The 22,911-nt window shown below is 44.3% G+C and overlaps 2 protein-coding genes across 2 annotated transcripts; both read right to left on the bottom strand.

The window, feature by feature from the left end:
• Positions 1-398: 398 nt before the first annotated feature.
• Positions 399-9,536, bottom strand: LOC102057581 (disintegrin and metalloproteinase domain-containing protein 20). The gene has a single exon (XM_055717234.1). The coding sequence runs from the start codon at positions 4,231-4,233 to the stop codon at positions 2,065-2,067; it is 2,169 nt and encodes a 722-aa protein (XP_055573209.1). The 5' UTR covers positions 4,234-9,536; the 3' UTR covers positions 399-2,064.
• A 753-nt stretch (positions 9,537-10,289) lies between these two features.
• Positions 10,290-21,714, bottom strand: MED6 (mediator complex subunit 6). The gene is made up of 8 exons (XM_055717235.1): positions 21,571-21,714; positions 17,683-17,842; positions 16,610-16,701; positions 13,976-14,058; positions 13,175-13,283; positions 12,595-12,710; positions 11,782-11,809; positions 10,290-11,212 (listed from the first exon to the last, which is right to left on the bottom strand). The coding sequence occupies exons 1-8, from the start codon at positions 21,590-21,592 to the stop codon at positions 11,082-11,084; spliced, it is 741 nt and encodes a 246-aa protein (XP_055573210.1). The 5' UTR covers positions 21,593-21,714; the 3' UTR covers positions 10,290-11,081.
• Positions 21,715-22,911: the final 1,197 nt, after the last annotated feature.

Genomic DNA, 22,911 nt, shown 5'->3' with positions numbered 1-22,911 from the left:
CGGGCCCGTCTGCCAGCGCGCGGCCCGGCTCGCCGCGAGCACCCGGGACGGGGGGGGGCGGCTGACGAGCGCTGGGGCCCAGCACCGGCCCCTGACCCCGGGGCTCGGCCCTAGCAGTCGGCCGGGATCCCCCAGCGGCCCTGCCCTCCGAAGCGGTGCCCGGACGCGTCCGGAGCGCGATACATACCCCGGGAGGAGGGCCCGGGAGCCGCAGGGGCCGACGGAGCCGGGCTGCTCCCTCGGACCCCTGAGGCCCTCAGCGATGGGCTCTCACCGCAGCGACGACTGCGGGCCGGGCCTCGGGGGACCGTCCTCGCCTGCCGGGGCGAACAGCACAACGCCTCGCGCAACGCACCGTCCCCGGCTCCGGCACCGCACCGCTCCCCAGACTCGAGCCGGGTTCCTCCTGAAAGGTTAAGAAGCGGATAAAAGTACGCTAGAGTGGGTGTAAAAGAGCCTGCAGAGCCTTAGGTTCCGAACCACAATTAGCACATCGAACCGCTGTGCTGACCAGTGCCGCCGGGATCAGTAGATACATGACTATGTCCTGTAGAAGGTGTTCAGTCTGAGGATTCAGGACATTCCCTCAAAACTCTACAGAATAGATCATTACCTAGCAATAAATGAGGCAAAGTAGTTCAACGTTCCATCTAACAGAGAAGCCACTTGAACCTGGGACTCCTGCACCTCGGGGAGTTCTTGAACCAACAGATTATTGGGAACAATACCGCAAGGCAAAATCTATCCCTATTTATTTCCTTGTTAAAGTCTATCCTTATCTATTTCAGCACATGCTACAAGTGCGGCAGGAGAGGCAACAGGAAACAATGAACAAGGCCCAGTGCAACTGAATCCCCTAGCTGCCTGGCGCTGTTAGGACAGCCACATCTACACGCTGCAGAAATTCCTCTGATGAAAATGAGGACCAGGTGCTCTGGTCTTCAGTGTTACACTACCTTTTTATTCATTCAGTGTTGCAGTACAGATAATCTTCCAATTAATGCAGTCAAAAATACGTTATCTGCACTTCAGGATTCCTGAATTTTACAGGGAGGGAGAAACACAGCCTGTGTGCTGGATCTCTGGACTAGAGGAAGAGCACGCCACGTGCCTTCATGCTACAACATTAACACTTAACTGCTAAACTGAATGTTAGGACACCTGCCTCAGAGGTGGAAGACAGGCATTCAAGGCCCAATTACACCTGCAATGATGAGCAAAACCATGACTTGTCTAGCACAGGAACTATTAAGAAAGAAACAACAGACAACTTGTTCTTGTGAGATGTCAGGTTTGGTGTCACTACACTCCTGACGTACATCTGACGGTTCAGATCTCTAATGCTTACTGGCATGATCCAGCTGATTCTTCTCCTCCCTCTCGCAACCTGAAGACCCTGTTCCCTACAATCTACCTCCCTCTTGAAGGGCTACTCCCTGGAAACAGTTGGAAGGGCTTATGCCACAGACACCTGCAGCATCTCACTGCAATACCTGCTTCTTGCTAATACCTTTGCATGCCACAGATGGGAAATAAATGGAGGCTGCAAGAGCAATTTTCTTCTCTTTTTGTTTATTAAGGAACGACAGAAGCAGGATGCTCACAAACACCTCTCCCCCTGAATGAGAGAAAACATTAGGTGGAGTACATTGGAAGAAATAATTCATTTACACCTGTTTTAAGAAGTTTACATTTGTAAACTGTTGATATGAAGCATAGAAGCTATACCTAACAGATTACCTACTGCTTCAGTTTAAAGAGCTCAAGGTGCAAAGAAGAGCATGCCTTACTGCCTGCGTTTCTTAACTTAAAATACTCAAAGATATCATTAAATGCAGAGTAAATGTTATCACATCAGATTAGAGCAATTCAGAACGTGCTGCGTTATTTTGATGAGTTATCAGCTGGCTCTGCTCAAAGAAGGTTTCTCCAGGAGCACCTGAAGCTACTGCTTGTTGGTCTTCAGCAAGCGCTTTGTGATGGATTTTGACTCGCCGGCTGGCATTCTCCTTCAGGGACTGCTGGCTTTTCCAGTATTTTAAACAACTGTCTTCTTCTGTGGGCCTATCTCCTCCTGAGCCATCCCACTCTTTCCCATTTATAACATATTGTAAGGGTTAGTCCAAAGATACAGAGGGAAAGAAGAGCAAGTATTGTGATTCCTGTTTTCACTCTCTGGGAAATCCTCCTGGCTGGAGGGGGTCCACTGTCAATGCTGCCTCCAAACCCTTCTTGTTCACAATATGGAGGAGCCCAGCCATACCTGCAGTGACAGTTCTTATGATTGTTACACACTCCTCTGTTATGACACCTTGTCACGTTACAGTCGTAGTTCAGCACTGCTATGCTGGTACATGTCCTGTTGATACAAAGCATGTCACTACCACATGGTGTGCCAGCTTCCACAGCTCCTACATCAGCCGTTGGCATCCCTACGTGATAGTCGAGACCCCAACACTTTTTATGTCCAACAGGGGTTTGGACTAGCGTTACATGGTTCTGCAAGAAAGGTAATGTCCCTATGTTTTCACACTGGACCCTACCACATAAGATATTCTTAATACTGCATTTTGTAAAGTGGATATTGTCACGAATACCACAGTTCCCAAACCGGTCGCCTACAGTATTCACTGCTTTGAAGCAATCTAAAGGGGCTGCCCTGGCTTGTTTGCCAAAGAGACGCTGGCACTGTTTACTGTGGGAGGGACATTTTCCTCGATAGCAGTAAGCACCATCTGTGCAAGGGGTTCCATCTTGTATGTACGTGTCCAGTGGGCACTGCGGGGAAGTCCCATTGCAATACTCTGGCAGGTCACAGTCACCAGTACTTGCTCTGCAGAGCGTTCCTGCTGGAAGGACCTGACAGCTCTTGCAGCATTTTCCAGAAGCACAGACTGAACCTGCAGTAAATGTACAGTTCGGGTGGCAACAAGGATCCTTTCTACAGTCTGCTTCTGAACCACAGTCACATTGCTCTCCGCTTTCTACTATCTTATTCCCGCAGTATTCACGCTTCATGGTGTAGAGAGTACCGGGTGCTGGTGGTTGACGAATGCAGGCAGCGCCACGCCCAAGCAAGTCAAAGTAGTCTTTATAACTGCAGTCACTGAACGCATCGGTGTCGGCGTTGTTTTCATACATAATGCATTTCTTCCGTCTGCATTTACAGCCCTGTTTGTCATGGCGCATCCCAAGAGTATGGCCCAGCTCGTGGACAAACGTGGTAACAAGTGAGGACAACTTCCTATCAGTGAAGGACACAACTGCTGACGACCACTGGTTGTCACATATGGACCCTACAAATGCCAATCCCAGGCTCCCTCCAAAGTTCTGAAATGCAAATAAGTGAGCGGTATCATGGCGCATCCGTGGAGACAGGTCTGACTTTCGCCATTTGTTGAAGCCACCCAGTGTCTTTTTGATAGAGTTAGTAACGTTTATAAGGTTGCTTTTGCTCCAGATCTCCAATCCAACAAGAAACAGCCGGACAGAAAGCTGTTTATAAAGAGCATCCCCAATATTGATGACTTCTATGACTTGCTTCAAGACTTCGGTTTCGTTCCTGCCCGACTTCACAAACCGCATGTTGTCCACGACCACTACCAGCTTCACATACCTGGCGTGCGTCCACCAGTCCTTCGGCATCTCCCCCTCTTCTGCCTGGGGGACCCTGAACCAGGGCAGCAAAGTGTTTTGGTGCTGCAGCTCCTCCAGGGTCAGCCCACAGGTAGGGCGCCAGGGGTCGTTGGCCGCCTCCATGCGGTAGAGGATGTGCCGGAAGGCTGGATCATGGGGGATGGGCTCGATCTCATAGGTGCCATCCTCCATCCAGAGCACACCGCGGAGGCCGCTGCCACAGTTGGCGAGGGCCACCAGGGAGCCAGGACTCCCCTGCACCTCGCCCTGGTAGAAGCAGTTGTCGTGCACAAAGGGGTGCTCCTCCCAGGGGGCCCCGTCCTTGCCGTAGGTGACCAAGGTGAAGGGCTGGGAGACCAGGCCCCGCCTGGGCCGCACGCGCAGTACCTGTGGCCGCCCCGCCACCTCCAGCCAGTAGGCCACGGCCAGGGGGTCGGTGCCGGCGCGGGGGCTCATCTGCCTCGGCACCGTCATCCACATGGCCGTGACACGCAGCTCCCCGGACAGGTCCCCTGGCATGGCCAGGCACCCCGCCAGGCCCAGGAACACCAGCAGCACCTGCAGCGCTGCCATTGCTGCTGCCCGGTGGTGGCGCATTGTGAGGGGATGGGGCCTGGAAGGGCCCCGCCCCCATGGAACCACCTGAGGTCACAAACCGCCTGTTGACCTTTCAGGGGCCTGAAAGGTTGCCTAGAAACATCCACCCCCTCCTCTTTGAGCACCTACAGAACCTCTAGCGGGGAGGAACAAAAAAACTGGCTCACCACAAGCATTTTCAAATTAATGTGTGTTTCTCCTGAGCAGATATGGCGAGGAAGGCCCCAGCTCAGCTTCACACTCCATGTCACGGATGTTTGCATTGAGGAAAGGGATCATTTCGTTAGAGCACAAAGGAGAAAACTGTTTTAGTAGCTCAAAGGCTGGCTTTTGCTTTGCTCACTTTTCTTATTAACAGGTAATTTTAGGAAAAGACTATTCCAGCTCAAAAGAGTATTCAGAAAAGCTTGGGGTCTGAAATGAAAAAGCACAGAAATACTAGTCTCCCAGCTGGTTACCAGGACACACCATTCCTTGGCGCCCTTTCTTGGCATGCACCTTACTATAGCTACTACAGCTATACACATGCACACCTACACAAAAAAAAAAAAAAAAAAAAAAAGTAGAATCAGGGAGGAATTCACTTCCACTACCTTCAGTAATTAAAGCCAAACTAAGAGTACCTCGTATAAAAGCATAAAGCCTACCTGCGCCACAGCTGCTACATACCTACAAGGTGCCTTTATTACATCACTGACTTAAACGGCCTTTTTCCCGCAACACGACCCTTCTAAAGTGTGAGAAACAAACAAACAGAGATTGGCTTTTCGCTAAGTGCTGTGCTAGACAGGTAACAAGCTGCCCTGCTCGGGTCCAAAGTTCACCACGAGGAAGATAGCTGACTTCATCCCTGCACGACCACCAGAGGAACCCCAACGACTGAAAAGCACAAGCGCAGTGGGGGTGGAGTTCTTTAAATCATTTCAAGGAATATGTATATGGCTGGTGCAACCTCAATGGTAGAAGTAGATCATATTTGAACCTGTTTGGCGCGCCTCTGACTACGCGCCCAGTGCTGCGGTTTTTGCTCTTTGACCTTGCCTCACAAGAAAAGATTTCCGAACCTACCTTTGGCGGGTCAGGTATTTATAACAAAAGGTTTGTGCTTGCCAGAGCACTAGGAACAGAGAGCTTACAGGTACACCTACCGCTTGGCTGCCACCCCTGATTTAGGGAACAGCTCCATCAAGACACAGCTATATGACAGCGATCTGGATTGCTGCGGTAAGACAGGATCTCCTGTGTGGCACAGCTACGTGCACTGGGGTTTTGGCACGTAGCGCTGGGATTTGACATAGCCACAGCTGTTGTCTTTTGGGAACTGTTCACAACTTTCTTTTCAGCAGTGAAAGCACGTCTGGGATGAAGTCCAACCTGCCACGTGGCCCTTATCCCTCTCAGCTGCAGGAAGTGCATGCTCTCACCAGCCCGTCTGCATCTCAGGGATCCTGCCCTTTGGCACCAATGCCTGGGTGCTGACCATCACCCTGGCACGGGCAGGAACACTTCACATTTCAAGCTGCCCAAGACAGGCACTGCCCCTTGGGAGGCTGAGCAGTAAGAGAAGCTGGCATAATGCTCAGAGCCTCCCGCTGCTGCCTCATGCCCCAGGGCTAGTGGGCTAGTACCCTGAGCCAGGCACATGGCAAGCCTAAGCTACAGCTGTGGAGGTTACCATGAGCTGTCCGAAGGGGCTTCAGATTCTGTGAATTGGCACCTTGTTTATTCATCGCAAGCATGGCCAGCATTAGTAGTGTACATCTTGTAACACAGTACCTCAGATTAAAAGAATGAAAACAGGAGGTCACCTGCTTCTGTTAGGATCCATCTAGAAAGACTTTTCTAGATACTCATGAATGTATATTGTTTGAAAATTACTGCTTTACCTAAAAGTGAACAAACTCATGACCTGTTAGCCTTAGATCTATTTTCTTATTAGTTTTTAATTTTAAAATTACAGAAACTATTTTCCATGAAGTATTTTATGTGCCATTAATTGTTGACTAATTGTCCACTACTCTTCAAGTATCAGTTTTGCATTCCATGGCTGTGAACTACGTCAGATTATGTCTTTTGAAATAAATATCTCAGATCACAGTAACTATGACAGAAAAATCCTATTACATAATCTTTGTGTGCAGTGTCTACAGTGCTATTTTTAAATGTGCGCTTCTGCTGTGTGATCACTCCTTAAGTTACAGAAAAGGCCCTGCTAAATCAGTCTGTCAACTTGCTAGAGAGACAGGTCTTACTTGCTCCCAGAAGTTGCCTACTCATTACTTTATATTAAGATAAACATAAGTATATAGTTAGGACTAGAAAGTTCTCTGGTTCCATTATTGAACTCAGGGCAGATTTTTCTTGGGCAGAAGTGTCAACATAAGTTTGCAACACTGCACTGAGCACCTAAGCAAGCCCTTCAGCATCAAGGTTACATAAAAAGAGATGACACTTTTGTGTTCAGGTTACCAGAGCCTTGCACTTCTGTACTCTGATCAGGTAAGGATCAAAGTGGAGGGAGGGAAGAATTTTCGTTATATGACAAAGAACAGGCTGGAAGAAAAAATGACTGACCTTACAGTAGAGCAGGGGAAAAAAAAATACTGCAGAAATCCATAGCTACTTCAATGGCAGAAACATTTGTCTGGCAGCTGTAACTGGCTTTCTCATGACTCATCAGTGTTTTTCAAATTTTTTTCAATCTTGTAGCCCCCTAAAATTTCCAGTGAAGGTGTATGCACCTATGGAATTGAATTCTACCAGCAAGAAGTTTACTTTTCTCACTGTTTCTCACTATTGAGTCTTCAGGAACAGGACACAAAACCCCAGCAGCCTTGTGGATCACAGGTTGAATTCCACTGTCCTAGCAGAAAGAAATGAAGCCTTCTAATTGTTGAGAGATCAATAATGCATCATAACTCACTCCACTGGGAAAATTTCTCCTCACGACCCATCCATCTATGATCCACATTAGGCTATGAAGGACATTTTTTCACATAGTGACTATTTGTTCTCTGCATGATTACAGGACCAAAGCAACACTTCATCAAAAATACACGTTCCACTCCAAGAAAAAACTGTCTTGAACCTTGAATGCCTAGCTGTCATTATGTGGTTTGCCATTGCAAAAAATAACAAAGAAAATACTGAAAAAGCATATCACATCAGCTTTTGTTCAGAAGCCAGCTGTTGGTTCAGTGAAGCCACAGGCTATTTGCATAACCTATGTTCACCATTTTTCTCACTGGGAACTTCCACGTCTCAAAATAAAGCTAATCTCTCCCCTTTGCCTTGTCCCTCTTACTGCCCATACCCTTCTAACCTTGCTCTAAGTACAGCTCGCTTTGGCAAACAACACATACCGACTGCCCAAACGGCATCTAACCTTCTTTGCCAAGAAAAGGTTACCAAAATACAGAGTATTGGGGGCAGAGCGACAAAGAATAATGGGCAAGAACAACACATAGCCTGGTCAGACCTTACTTTAGTGAAGAGTTGAAAAAGTATTTCTGCTGCATCTGAGACACCATTAGTATTACACAGTGAACTGAGGTAGCTAGAGTCCGGCTAGATTTTTGCATGTATGTGTGTATATGTGCACATGTATATATACATTTACACATACCTATCTGTTCATGTGTATACACACATTTATATATGCTTTCAGGCTCTCAGGAGAATGTTTCTAGTAGAGTTTTAGGTCATTTTTAGCTCCTGCTACCCTGTGATTTAGGCCAATAAAAGCCCTTTTGAAGTCTGAATGGTTATTATCTAAGAGCAAAAAGTAGAGATAGTTCTGTACAACCAAATCGCTCCTTTATGCAAAATAAAGTGACACACAGGGCAAATTTCAGAACCGCTTGCTTATTTCCCTTTCATCTTAAGCTTTACAAATACTGAAGGTCCTTTGAAGGACTCTGGACTTCAGTGCTCAGGCTCCAAACCAAGAGGCTGTGTATAAACACTATAGACAAAAAGGCTTCACACACTGGAAAACACTGACTAGAATGTAGCTGCTTAACAGCTTTTGGAGTTTAACAGCAATATCTGAATGTCACTTCAGTAGGTTAGTATCAAAGCTCACTTAACTGACAACATTATTTTTGAACATCTTATCAGCAAGTTACAAGATCAGAAGATATTTCAATCCCTCATTTCCTCATATGGCAAACCTTCAGCACTGAAGGACAGCTATTAAGAAATTCATACGCTCATTGGTAACATCCCTTACTGCTTTAGAATGCAATTCCCTCAGGACAAGATCATTCCCCTGGACGAGACCTTGCATATTCAAATGCATTGTTTCACACATGGAAGCCATCTTCTATCCTCTTAATAGCTTAGACGCTGGCACTTTAACTCAGATGGGATCAGTCCAGAAGCCCATCTTTCTTAATGCCCTCTGACACCAGCCAGTACCAGATATTTCTGCAGAAATCAAAAGGCTCTTAAAAGATGCAGACATGAGGACAGTCTGTCCCTTCAGGTTCCACCCTCATCTCTGAATGAGCTCAAATTCTGAGCGTGGAGCATAACGATTCAGTCTAAATGTAACTCCAATTCAGCTTCATTAACTTGTCCCCCTATTCTTGTACTACAAGACAGAACAAGAGTTCTACTTTCCGACTTGCTTCACAGTATTATTTTTCTTGAAGACTCAAACTAAAGTCTTGGTCCTCCCAGTGGCTTCATAGCAGAAACTTTCTCCTACTCATTTTATTGCCCTTCTTCAAACCCCTCTACTTTAGGGGAATTCTTACTCATGAGCTGTACAACACACTTATTTCAGGTGAAGTCTACTGACTGACAGAATACTTTGCTCATGCTATGTGTTCTGGTATCCATTTTTGACCACAGTTGTATGTGCCTTCAGCAATAAGCAAGACATCTTTCTTCTGCTAGTAATGTTGAATCTTTCCTTGGTGTATAAGTAATTAACTTTTGTCCCTCAACCAATAAAAAACCTCAACAAAACCAGAACACCCTAGATCTTCATTACAGTGCAGCCTAGTTGTCCGTCTTGTTTAATTTTTTCCAAATGACATATAGGTTACTAGTAATATGACTAACTACAGAGAAATTGAGCTCCTTTAATGGCCATTTCCAAGGACTTTATACTGAACATCAAAAATCCAGCAAGGGTTCCTGAGGTTCCTCACCACTCATGCCTCGTTTCTGGAGATCCCCCCTTCCATCATGGGGGTGGGCGAGAGGATAGTTTTTGTGCTTCTTGAACTCCTTGCTTTCAGAGGAATTTCTTTAATACAAGAAAGAGTCAACACTTTTTTGTTCTAAGTGTATTCACACTACCTTGTAATTAATCAATGCTGAATAATTACCTCTGCCTTGTTTTGAGCAACCCAGAATAACCAATTTGTGTATCTTCACTTGATTTAAGAGTTCACACTAGCTTATTATCTACTTCTTATCAACATTTGGAGAAAACAGCTGTTCAAATTTCACCCACACAGTATGAAACAAAGCTAATACACACTTAAGTACAGTGACATATGAATTTAAGATCTGTATATGCATCAACGGCAAACAGCTATTGGCTTATCTACATCTTTAATGTTACAGCTTTGGGTTACAGGACAAAAATTACATGGGTCTTTCCATCATTCAATAGCTACTCAGCTACAGCTGTTTTAAGTTACTGAAACAGAAAAAGCCTCTTATAACCTCAAAATGAATTTGAAACACTTATCTAAGCATATCTTAGTCTTCCTTCCTGTCCACATTGTTTGCTATGTACAGACCTTTTCCTGCTTACTACAGCTTACTACAAGAGAGCAGGTAACAGTTGTGAAAAGAAAGCAAGCTCTTTCAAGGATTGCTTCATACTTCAATTAAAAAAAACAAACCAAACCGACAGCCATTACTTTGTAAAGGATACCTCTAACTTTTGAGAGGGGGAGAAAAAAGGTTCTTATAAGCGACATGTTTAAATAGCAAAGGATACAGATGTCAGTGATGTTTCTCTTCCACTGACTAAAAGGCAGATGACTAATCAAGGTGATCAGATGCAGCAAGAAAATGCTGGAAGCACACAGGAAGAAATTTAGTTGGTATATTTGAGTTAGTGAAAAAAGGAGAATTACAAACAGTTTCACTGAGTGTGCAACAGCAAGACATTTTAGCCTGTTTTATGTCATCATAAATCTCTCCCATAAACCACTAGTTTTATAATAAAAGACCAGCTTAGCCATTAAGTAAAATGAGTGCCCAAGAACATTTAGAGACCGAGAGCAATATGACATCTCATTACACGGAGCTGAGCCTCTGGTTATCAAATATTTTATCTGTATCCCAAGCATAGTAAAGGCACAACATTTATAGCAGGCAGCCTAAATCCTTTAGCTGAACTTTCCTTCCTCAAAATAGCACATAATATATTCCGATATCCAAGCAGAAAAATGCTGGCAACATATGGCATATTTGCTACTAACTAAGCAAGCACTGAAGAAAGGCATTCCAGCAGCCAGAAGTTTTATTTGCCAGGAACTCAGTTTTGGGGTTTTTTTAGAGAAGTTTTTTTTCTTTTTACATAGGAGACACAAGGGATGCAAGAGTTTGTAAAGACTTCAGGAGGCTGCAAAGTACGTCCATGTAAAAACCATGCTCAGAAGCCAACATTCAAAACAAGGTGAAGACTGAAAACACCTTCTTTGAGGCAGCTCACATCCTGACAACATTTGCACAACAGGTTTCTACAGAAAAAGCTGTTAAAGGGACTTCAGTCCCTGAATCGTCAGTCTTAGTGGAAGAGTTTAAATATAAACAAAAGGGAGCAAAAATCTCCTGTTTTCCAGGCACTGACTAGTCCAGGTGTGCAAAAACTTCTCCCTTCACTGGAGTCTCATCCGTTTTTCAGGTGGTCCTTTAGTGCCAGCACTCTGCTGAGCATTCTTTACAGTCTCTTTCTCCTCTGGCTTGACAGCTTCAGGGGCCGGTTCTGGTTCCTTCTTGATCTGATCCACTTAAGAAGTAACAGTAAAAGACAGTTAAACCTCCAACATTTATTCCTAAAATACTGTTAAAAGTACTTAGAAAATATTGTTGATGTCAAAGGGGCAAAATTAATTTCAAAGGTATAAGAATAACTAAGGACTAAATTCATACCTATATGGGAAAAAAAAACAGGAATAGATTGAAGAGATATAGTTTATGCTTTTCCTGTTTTGAAGTTGCTTACAATCAACTCAAAGCCTTCACGCACTTCATTGAGCTTGTAGCACCATGCAAAAATCACCAAGATGCTGAACTGACTACACTGCTCCCCCCTTCACCCTTTTCACCTTCCTCCTGCTTTCAAAGACCATTTCCTGCAATACCATTTTACAGACAGAAAGGGCATGAGTAATATACACAGTTTTTCAATTTCACTCTGGCTGCCACAGAGAGCTCTTATCTAGTACTTTGCATAATTAGACAATGCTAGAATTCCTAACCACCTCAGTAGCAACAGCAAGGAGCTTATATGGCAACTGGAAGACACTGCTATATAGAACCTATTTTTTAATTCCTGTGAGAATATTAGAGTTTTACCTGGGATAGGCTTTTCTCCAGGCTTTTGCTGTGGGGAAGGAAGAAAAAAAAAAAAAAATGTAACACCACATGAGTGGAATCAAAGTCGTAATTCTTAACCCATCCTTCTATTCATTTAGGAATACAAACCAAGCAACACACTCTTACACATAAAGCAGTTGAGGGTAGAAGGAATCACTAAATACACTTTAAGCAAAATCCAGTTATCATTTTATAACATCCAGGTTTTCCTCTGACAACTGAAAAGCACTAAAGCAAAAAATACAGTTAGCCAGTCTTTCCCACATCTGAGGAACGAACAGTTTTGTGAGATGCTGTAAACATCATTTCCTTTGCTCCCAACCAGAAGACCTGGTAGAACAAATGGCTACTACACATGATCACAGGTAATCACAACAATTTCACAGAATGCCAGGAATTTCCACACTAATTAATGAGCCCCAAAACAACAGAGTAACTAAAACAAAATAGCTGTGGTGGCTTGATGGTAGCTCACAAAGCTTTGTGGTAGCTCACAAAGAAGGAAACTGGAAGCAGCAAGGAAGATCTGATAGCCGACAAGAACAGATGATTAGGTAAGTAACCTGTATAATAAAATCTGCCCTCAAAGTTTTGCCAAAGTCTTGACAACTCCTGCAATTACAAAGGGGAATCCTACACTCCAATCAGAGACTTCCATTTCAAATTTATTATCTAATTTACGTTACCATTGTGGGAAGTACACAAAATTCCCATTCAGTTTCAGCTGTACCAGTACTTATGACAGCCTTCAGTTCTAAGTTACAGTAATACTATGGCTTATAAGTGTCATACCTGAACAAATCTGGGTGGAAACTTCTGTCTTAGGTCTAAAAGCAAAGCATCTACCCGTTGCCTTTGGAAAATAGAACTTGGTTCTTCCTTCTTCTTGGCTTTTGGTTTAGCTTTCTCTGGAAGTCACAGAAATGTACAAGAAAACTGTATTAAAAGTTCTTTTATCAGCTCTTTGTTGTACGGCAAGTCAGTATCTGTCTCTCCTCTAAACTTCACCAACACTTTCCCTTTGACATGAGCTATTTTTCTGTGTTCAAGACACATTAAAGACAATTGTTACCTCCTGACAAATTGGTTTTGCTTCTGAAAACGTACTTTGGTCTCCAATGAGCTGAAGAGCTGCCCACTACGTTGACACAGAGCTGACCATTTTCATCTCCCACCTATGCCTCGATGTTCATCCCTACCAGCACAGAAAAGCAAGATTCCTTCCACCTGATACAGAACACTAACTTATAATAACACTATCCTTCAGACAGACACTTAACCTCATCTCTACACCATCCCTGTGCACTGCCTCAAGCTTTTCCCCATGTGATCTTCCCCCGCCAAAGTACACAGGCGCAACTAGGAATCATACCTCGTTCTTCTTGATCTTTGAAATGCCACCAGTAGCCCTTGGATGGGTGATAGCGACAGTAGGACATAGCTTCTTCAAAAGCAGACTGAATTCCGTGCACTGCAGTGAGCTTTCAGAACAAGAACATAAGGCAGTGTTCAGAAATTAAGAAGAAAATGGAGTATAAATTTTTGAAAGCATGGATTTTAAAATTAGTATTCTATATACATTTTTGTTCTGGGAAGGGAACTTGGGACATCTAGTTTTGGATCAAGACTGTCAACTCTTTAACAGGTTCTTACAAGGCCTCTTCTAGAGTGCTTTTCTAAACTGACTGAGAAAAACGTACAAAAGCAGTAGTTTGCCAGAACAGAAGAAATCCAAACAAAACTGAGGATCCAATTTAAAAATATCACATCAACAATAAGCCTCATTTAAAGAGAAATATTACACTACCTTAATATTCCAAAGCAACCTTCACTGAACATGTATTTAATTACTATTTCATATATTCTTGTCATGTAATTTTTCTTTTGATTATTCAAACCTCATGCTGTTCCATCAATTGTGTACCTTCAGTTACTCTGATCCTTCATTCTTAAATAATGTATCCTACTTTTTGAACCATACTGCATTCTCTCAGGATCTTTCATTTCCATATGGGATGCACACCATGTTAACCACTGGGGTTTGTTTTAAGTTACTGTACACTAAACAAGATCTTTCCTCAGAACAATGAAGGAGGGATTTAAACAGCTTGGGGAACAACAAAAAGTAAAAGCAGATGTATACCATTTTAGATCAAATGCACAGAACACTTACAACTCTGGAGTTAATGACAGACCCTAAGTCAGGTGCCTGATAAATCACTCCAGCAATAATATAGTAGTCGGCCAATGGAATAACTGTGAGGAGAGAGAAAAAAAAAAAAAAAAAGACAGGATCAATTTAAAGCTCTGGCTGAAGACTGTGTATTTGTTGCTGAATTTCAGTAGTAACATCAGAAATTGCTACACTGATCTCACCACCACATTTTCTCTTTTTAACCTTTTCCTTCAATGTACTTTATTTACACTTTAGCCACAAACCAGTAAGGGATAAAAAACAACAAGGTCTGCTTCACAGACAGAAAAGCATCAACTTTAACCCCTGCAAACAAATAACTGACCTTACAAGAGTTGGTGTTTTTGGAGCTACACAACAGGAGTCAAGTGAACTGCAGTGAAGTAGTTCTGTTTGCCTTTGCTACCAGCAGAAACCCACAAAAGATCTTCTGGCCTCAGCTTCCTCCAACTTGTACTGTCCTCCTAGTTAGACTTCCCAGAACCAACGGCAGCTAAGAACACACCGAGCATGCCTTTCTAAATTAATGAGGTTTTGCCAGAAGAACAGATTACCTTCCAAAGGCGTTTGCTAAACCAGATTTGGAACCTCTACTGACCGATCAAAAGTTCTTGTTCATGAAAGGCGCATTGCAGAGGAACATCACAATTACCTCCATAATACTCTGCCAAATATTCTTCAACCGAGAATGCTATCAGCTTCATGTTCCTCAGGATCTTACCTGTGCACACATTTGTTCCAGTTCTTCCATCTGTATTAACACATTCTGTCTGAACGTTTTTACTGACAGGACCCAATTCATCCAGTACTTGCATTTTATGAAGCTTGGACACCTGCCTAAATTAACAGACCAACACAGCTCTGTGCATATTACAGCCAGCACCCGCTCCTCCTCCAGAGAAAGAGGATTCTCAGGATTTCCTTAGAAGTGGAATAAGACACAGAAGAGCAGCTATACTGTCTCACTGCTCTGTACCAAAGCAGTCTACTTCCCTAGACAGGTCTGATCTCTCTGATCACTGGATCTCAAGGTTTTTCCAAATTAACTTCAAACAAGCAAAAACTCGGCTTAAAGAATTTAAAATATACACTTAAAAAACCCTGACACATAAGTCATACCACAGGCCTGCACCAGCTCTATCTGAGGACTCAACACTAGCTGTGAACTCATTAAATTTTAGTTTTCCATCCCCAAATACACTAATATTTGTACCATGATAAAATGAAACACATGGGTAACATCTGTGCTAGGGAACTATGCGACTCAGTCAAGGTACCTAGAATAAACTGTACAGTCACAACAGGAAAAATGTTACCAAACAAGTCCCAGTAAAGTTCCACCAAACATACATGCACATTACAGCAGAAGTCTGAACACCCATATTGTAAAGTCCCAACTCTACTTTTCATCTAAAATTGTCAAAACAGGAAACTAAGGGCTGCACAATATTTCCATACTCACCTTTAGAAAGCTAGAATCAAAACCTTTAATAAAAAAACTTGAAAAATTTGTTGAAGAAGGAAATACTTCTTTTTCAGTATGGAACTGCAATATAAAGAGGCCATTATCTGATATAAGCAAATAAGAAGCATTGCTAGACAATGGCAAAGTCCTGCACAAGACCAAAATGTATATGCAGAGCCTAAATCACCAAAACCCAAAAAAGTTAAGAAATATCTACCATTAATCCTGCCTTTCTTTTCTATAAAGCTTACTCTGAAATAACCTGTTATTTTACATATACGTACAATAAACAGGGAAGACAGTCCAGTAACTATTGAAATGTGGCCTTTTAATTAATCACACATGCAAACACAAATTTAAGAATAAAAAGTACTGAAGCTAGTTGCATGCAAATGAAAAAAAAAAAGCCAAGAAATTTCATTTAAAACTTGGAAAGGTCATCAGTGACACTGTAAGGAGTGATGCTGTTGTCACAAGATTCACTCACAATTCCAAAATACTCTGTTCTCAGAGGAATAACCAAAACAACAAGCACTTGCACTATCTCATGGTCACCTTTCACATGGGTCGTCTTCTACTGACAAGACCCTACTCAGCAGCATAACCAATCCACAGCTGAAGGTGAAAATAGTGCAGAATAACTGAGCGAACTGTAGTCAAATAAGCAGTCAAAGAGAGCAGAAGTGTGAATGATCCCTCTCCCTAATGGAAATCATGGTTCTCCAAAATAAATAAAACACATACTAGCCACTTAAGCTTAATATGAGCTAATCATCTGATCAACCCCAAGCAAGGACGTTGTTAGCCTTATATTCAAATAATTAAAACCCTTGCACAGCCTAAAAGATAAATATAGCATGGCATGAATTATTTTATCAGTTTCCCATGGCAAAATAGCTCACACGGTAGCACTTTCTCACTGCACTCTTCATATTTCACCACAAGATGGCAATCCCTCCTACCAGCACGCCAGAGGTCACTGCCAGGCAAAGCATCTTCACCCCACCACAAAGCCTCATACCCTTCAATTTAGATCTAAAATAAAGACAGAAAAGGGGAACCAGAAGTGCCTAAACACAAATTAGGAACAAATAAAAGCAATTAACTGATCGGCCTTCTCAACAGTGACAAGAACTGAGCAAACTTACCTTGTGTTGGTGATTGTCTTTGCTGCTTTCGGATAATGAAGAGAATGGGCTCTTGAGCATGAAGAAGGATGTACTCCACTCCAACCATCTGGCTGAAAAAGAAGCAGGTGGAATAAGTATTTTCTTTGAAGTAAAATCTATAGGATGCAAATAGCTACCAAAGGGCTTGGCAGCGAAGGGATGAAGTTCTGATGCTTTGGAAGCTCTTCTATGTAACGTGCAGTAAATGAAGGCACAGGATTTCCTGAGCTAGCTATCATATACAGAGTTAGAACAACCTGACACAACATCTAAGCAGAACGTGTTAGCAAACAAATAAAGAGCAAGAAAGATAATCTATCATCACAGACAAAGGTCACAAAGATGTGCCCATCTGTGTGTCTGATGTTAAAGCCTCTCTGCAACCACATCTGAGCACAAGTGACTTTACCAATGAACTTTTAAGTCAGCCTGCACACTCACTATCATATTGTGAAATCTTTAAATAGTTCTCAAACATCTCATTTGTGCTTGGTGTAGCAGATGGGGAACTGCAAAGAAAGTTAACTTGCACATGCTGCGATCTCATTACACAACCATCTGCGACTGCTTTATTTACAACACGCACTACTTTTATTATCCATGCTAAAAAGCCAGTTCTTTGGAGGAATTACATACTAATTATGGCACATAGCCAGAGAGATATGGAAACACAAACTATTTATGAACTCACAGTATCCCCTAACTAAACCCTATTCACCACAGAAAAACATTTAACTACATTACCATTATTCAGGTTCTGTTGAGCTAGGAGGATGAGCGAAGACAGCTTTTCTAATTCAGAGAAATATCTAAAAGGTAATTTATGAAACCTCAGAATATACATAGAATCCTTTATGCTTAACATTTCCCTGAAACGGCATAAGAGGAAGCAGAAGACATCCAAATACAAAAAAAGCTGGGCTCCTCGGCAAGTGGTAGAACTAAAAATCATGGAACAGAAGTTTTCTAGCATACTTCCATTCAACCATCAAAGCTTCTGGATGGAGGGACAAAGAACACTGCACAGGAAACAGTTCCAAACTACAACTTACTTCAAATGGTCCAAGGTCATCCGCTGCATTTTGACAACTTCATTGTTACATGTTCGGTCATAGAAAGGGTTACTTCGCTCTGAGAAGTAGTCCAACACACTCCCATTGTTTAATATTGGGATCCAGGAGCTGTCAACCCAGGAAATTCCCAAGAGATTATCTAGGAAGAGAAATCTACACTGAGTACCAAAGCAGCCAGAAACACTACAAATACCTCCAAGAGTAAATAGCCACCAGTTAATGATTATAGCAGGGGAAGGAGGTAGAACACAGCCTTACACAAACGAGTTCTAAGTAAAAATAGGTTTCATAGAGTTCAAATAACAATTGATATCTTTTAACCTTCTGCAGTTCTGTTGTAGGTACACAACAGGAATAGTCTTTTTATTATTGCACTTTCCTTTCCTTGACTACTAGCTGCTGGTAGACATTTTTGTCCCAAGAATGTGAGCAGGGTCTGTGTGCACGTGTGTGTGCTGTGTTGGCAAGAGTTAATTAGCTCTGATACTGTATATAATATTAGCATAATACATCTACTCAGTATATTATATACACTTTATTTTATGAACCATAGCATTAGCTGAGTAGAAAGACAATCCAAAGCATGGTTCCTTTTGAAAGTTAGGTCTCTGGTAAGTAAGTTGAATTTACAAAACAAAGTTAGAATCCATTAGAGTGGGGGGATTAAAAAAAAAAAGTGATGCACCCCACACTAAATCTGAGCCTGGTCATGTTTAAATCAGTTTATTTCTTACAAAAATATTTTCAAAGCGTAAGCTACGATGCTGCAGAACAGGTAAAACACTATAAAGATCTATTAATTAAACCAAGAGTTTTCTTTTGCTAAGCCAATGAGTAAACTACCAAGTAAAACAAAATAGTGCCATTGGTAACTTTTCTAAGATGTTCTTTTATTAAAATACCTATCACTATGACATCACAGCAGCTGATACTGTTATGTTTAAAAGATTATTAATTTTTGATACGGATGAAATTATAATAAACAAAAACCCCAAAACAGCAGACGGAAAGATGCTATCTTTGGGCAGATGTTTCCCAATAGACTTCAGCAACAGCTTCTATTCCTGACTCTACAGTTCATCTGCCAAATTGCTTGCAGCAAATCACTTGTTCCATAACTCAGCGGGTATCACAGAAATCTAACATTAACAATTACATAAAAAAGCAAGCTTTATAAATTAAACACACTGTATAACCTGCAAATCATTATATGTCAGTTAAGTTCCTACAGATTTGAGGACATTTGAATTAAAATCCCTGGATTTTGTTATCATACTGCAGCAAAATAGAATTTCTCCAGCAAACCAGAGAGATCAGTGTCAACAATCAATTCTAGTCAACAAATCTGATGTTGAAGATTCATGATCTTGAAAACCATCCTGAAATTCATCCATTTTAAGTTGCAGCAGCAGCACACAGAATTTCCAAGACACAAGAAAGCAGGAAACAAAGGCATGCAACTGTTTAGAACTAAAAAACACAAGTGATGAGAACTCACTGAAAACTTAATGAAGAACTGAAACTTCCTTCTCATGGGAACCATTCCCTTACGTTCATGCACTATGTACATACCCAGAACTCCCACTTATCATTCCACTGTAAATATTTTACTTTTGTGACAACTCAGTGTGCTCAAGGATGGCTAGCTCAGTTCCAAAAATGTCAGCTCATATACTATATTAGCAGCTCCTCTGAGGAGCAGTTAATAAAGTAACACTAGCTGCCCAGCAAATCAGGAAAAATGCAGCATAAGTAGTCATGTGTAATTCATTCTGCCTCGTTAATCTCAGAATTGCCAGCCTAACTTTTGTAGAACGGGGCAGGGGGGAAGCCTAGAGACACACATGCTGTTTCACATACACTATTCTCTCTCTTCACTATAAAAAAAAAAAAAGGGGGGGGGGGGGGGGAAATCTCAAACACAGCACTAAGATCCATTATTAAGCACTTAAGTTGTGTTAGCACCGATTATCCTAAAAGCCTTTCAAAACCAAGAGACAAGCTCTCCTCACCACCACCACCAAAATCTTAAGTGCTTGCATTCCTGCCATAACAAATTCTCATATTACACTTCAAATACAAACTTTTCTTGCTTGTATGATTAGTGATAACTATATTTCTTAACAGCTGTATCAGCCAAGCTTCATATATATAGATATATATAGCTATAATTCTGCATCATAAAATGGAATCTGAAGTTGGACTCTAAGGCTCAATTATCCACAGCTGCTTAGTGCCAGTATTTATAATTGCCTTTATAACTAGCAAGATTGTTCTCTTAAACTATTACTGGAAAAAAGGGGAGGAAGAACAAGACCAACCACGAACATGACACGCCTGTTGTTCTGACTAAGAGCAGCATATTTCTGTTTATTTTGGGTAAAGAAAGGATGGGGTCCCTGCTTCCCTGTTCCTTTTAAAAAGAGGACATCTTGTTCAAAACATTTTTTGCAGAATTTGCATCACAGATGCAAAAGTAAAGTGCTTGTGACAATCCTGCCAATCTGCCATGAACATCAAGACAATCTGGGAGACAAGCCAACAAACCATGGCAAAAAATAAGAGGATAACAATTCACACAATGTGCTGCACCTGGCCTTGCCAGCTCGATAGTCTAACACTGAGCTTTGACAAACTGAGGAACAGTAAAATAATTTGACACTTCAAAAATAAAAGTAGGCCTCAACATCTACTTAATATACTGAACCATGTCAGATAAAATACTTTAACAGAGCTTAAATGATTTGGATTAAAACAGGAGGTTCTCACAACAGCTAATCACTTAATACAGCACTCTCATTAACTGTCCACGTAGCTCCTTGCTGCAATCTGCAACAAAGCAGTCAGAAAAGCAAGCAGGACTGTAAACAGAGTTAGACTCTGGATAAAAAGGAGAAAACCTCTGTGGCATTATCAAAATTAATCCCTCAAGAGCTTTCCGCAACTATCTGCTCTTGGTCATTCTCTGAGACACTGTCACACAGGTTTTCGGTGTGATTCCACTCGACACCCTTACGCAGAAAAATTATTTCCTTTCTCATACTCTCTCAAAGTTCAAAATCTTCACAGCCATTTAAACTGTACTTTGTCTACAATGTAAACCTTTAATACTTCATTCAAGTATCACCCCGTCTTCTTCATAACCTTCTCTCTTTCTATCCATATCCCTGAATTCTCACCAAAACCTTTCTCTTTCTCAGCTACCTCACCTTTCTTCCCAGCTTTTCTAACACCTGCCCTGCCTCAGCCACCCGAGGCACTGTTAAGATGTCCAGCCTAACTCACTGCTTTGGTCCCACGCCTGCCCGTGATTCTCAGAGCTCAAACTCTTTTTTGGCTGTTCCTTTACGTTACTGTCTCACCCCGGGACCATCCTAGCCTGCCTCATGTCCAAGAAAATTGCTTTTTGGCCAGCTTTTCCTCCCAGTTCCTTCTCATGGCATAGGTGACTGAACTCTCCTGTGCAGAGTTTTCAAAGACACACAAACGAACTCGGTAGCTCCCGTGCCCCTACCGAACGCTGATAAAAGAAGCAGCTGTACCCCCCCCGCACCTTTGGCCACACCTCATCGTCCAGTAACTCGGCCGCTCCTCGGAGCAAATGCCATTGGCACCGCCACCTGCAGCCAGCCAGGGCGGCGGCCGTCCTCCCTCCGCCCCAGCCAGGCCGCCGCGCACTGCCCCGCGGGGGGAGCTCGCCCCTTCGCTCTCCCCGCCCGCCGGCGGAGCCCGGCCCAGGGCGGCGGGCAGGGCCCGTAGCTCGACACGGAGACGGTCCCCCCCGGGCCCGGAGCCGCGGGAAGTGCGCCGCGCCCGCCAGCGCCGCTAGCGGGGAGCCCCGAGCGCCCGCGCACCCCCCGGCCGTACCTCGGATGTCCACCGCCGCCATGGCCGCGCCGCGCACTTCCGCCCGGCGCCTGGCGGGGGAGGCGGCGAGGACAGGAAACGGCGTAGAGCGGCGCCAGCGACGGAGACGGGAGCCGAAAGCGGCGCCGGGCCGGGCGGGGCGGGGCGGGAGGCGGGCCCTCCGGCGACGGGGCGGGGCGGGGCGCGGCGGGGCGCTGGGCGAGGGAGGCGGCGGGTCCCCGCTCGGCGGGCGGCCGCTGTGCCGGGAAGCGCAGGGGCGATGGGAGGGTCACGCTGCCCCAGCCTCCCGCCGCCACCGCAGCGCCACCTGCTCCTCACCCGCGAGTGTCGCACGGCCGGAACGGCGGCACGAGCGATGGAAACGACATGCGTTTCTAATGGCAGCTCAGAAGCGGGTACACGGGCGTTGTGCAAGCGGTGCCACCTCACCTGGGCCCTCTGGCCACTGCCGGTCACTTCCAAAGCGAGAGAGATGCGGGGTCCCGCCGCGCGTGCCAGCGTCCTGCTGGGGGAGGGGGCAGCCCGGGCGCGGGTGGCGTGGGGCGCTTGTCACCGCAGCCACCGCAGCGCAAGGGTCCTGCCCGGGGCTCGGGCCCGGGCACGCTGCGGTGGTGTCGCTGGCCGGCCGCGGGGTGAGGGGCAGCGCTCGGGGGGGGCGCGGAGTACGCGCCCGCTGGCGATTAACGGAGTTTTGACGGCGAGCGGGAGCCGCAGCCGCCACCGCGCGGCACGGCGGGAGCTTGCGGGGTCGGGGGGCGACCGCAGGTTGTCGCCTCTTGTGGCACACCGGGGTGGTGACTGGTAGTGGGACCGCTAGGGACACGTACGGTGCGTGCAAAGTGCGGGCAGGGGCATTGCCGCCGTGTCGGGGCGAGCGGGCAGGCCGGGGGAACCAGGGCTGGTGCTCGGGCAGTCACAGCCCGTCTGCTCCCGCACCGGTGCGGCAGCAGACGGGCTGTGACACCCTGAGCACACACCGGCCCGGCCCGCCCAGGACTCCCGGCTCAGTCGGTGTGTCGGTGTCACCGTGCAACGTGCCAGTATACTGGGTTTGTTCTCTGTGGCGGGGCGCTGCCTGCAGAACACTCGCTCTGCATGTTTCAGGCGCTGAAAGATGTCAAGGTACCAAGGAAAGGTTACAAAAAGCGACGAGATCAAATAGTTAAGGCAGAAGAATGCTGCTTCGGAGGCCTGGACTCTTCTTGCCCGTGATATCCATTATATTAATAAAGATTTTTTCAACCTAACATTTCCGTTGCCCGCTAATTTCAGTTGCTTGTTTGTTAGAGACTGGCACCAGGGATCCGATTTATGAATGTGCTGAGCCCTCGCTGCCAGGGA

This window comes from Falco cherrug, chromosome 7 (genome assembly GCF_023634085.1).
Source record: "Falco cherrug isolate bFalChe1 chromosome 7, bFalChe1.pri, whole genome shotgun sequence".
Lineage (NCBI taxonomy): Eukaryota > Metazoa > Chordata > Aves > Falconiformes > Falconidae > Falco > Falco cherrug.
Note: the sequence above shows the minus strand (reverse complement) of the source record. Positions and strands in the feature narration are given on the sequence as shown.

Excerpts from the sequence above, each read along its gene's own strand:
- LOC102057581 (XM_055717234.1), bottom strand. The coding sequence starts at position 4,233 with ATGCGCCACCACCGGGCAGCAGCAATGGCAGCGCTGCAGGTGCTGCTG.
- MED6 (XM_055717235.1), bottom strand. The coding sequence starts at position 21,592 with ATGGCGGCGGTGGACATCCGAG. Across the intron at positions 13,284-13,975 it reads CTGTCATTAACTCCAGAGTT|CTCACTGCAGTGCACGGAAT; the intron begins GTAAGTGTTCTG and ends TTGTTCTGAAAG. Across the intron at positions 11,213-11,781 it reads TGGAGAAAAGCCTATCCCAG|TGGATCAGATCAAGAAGGAA; the intron begins GTAAAACTCTAA and ends TTACTTCTTAAG.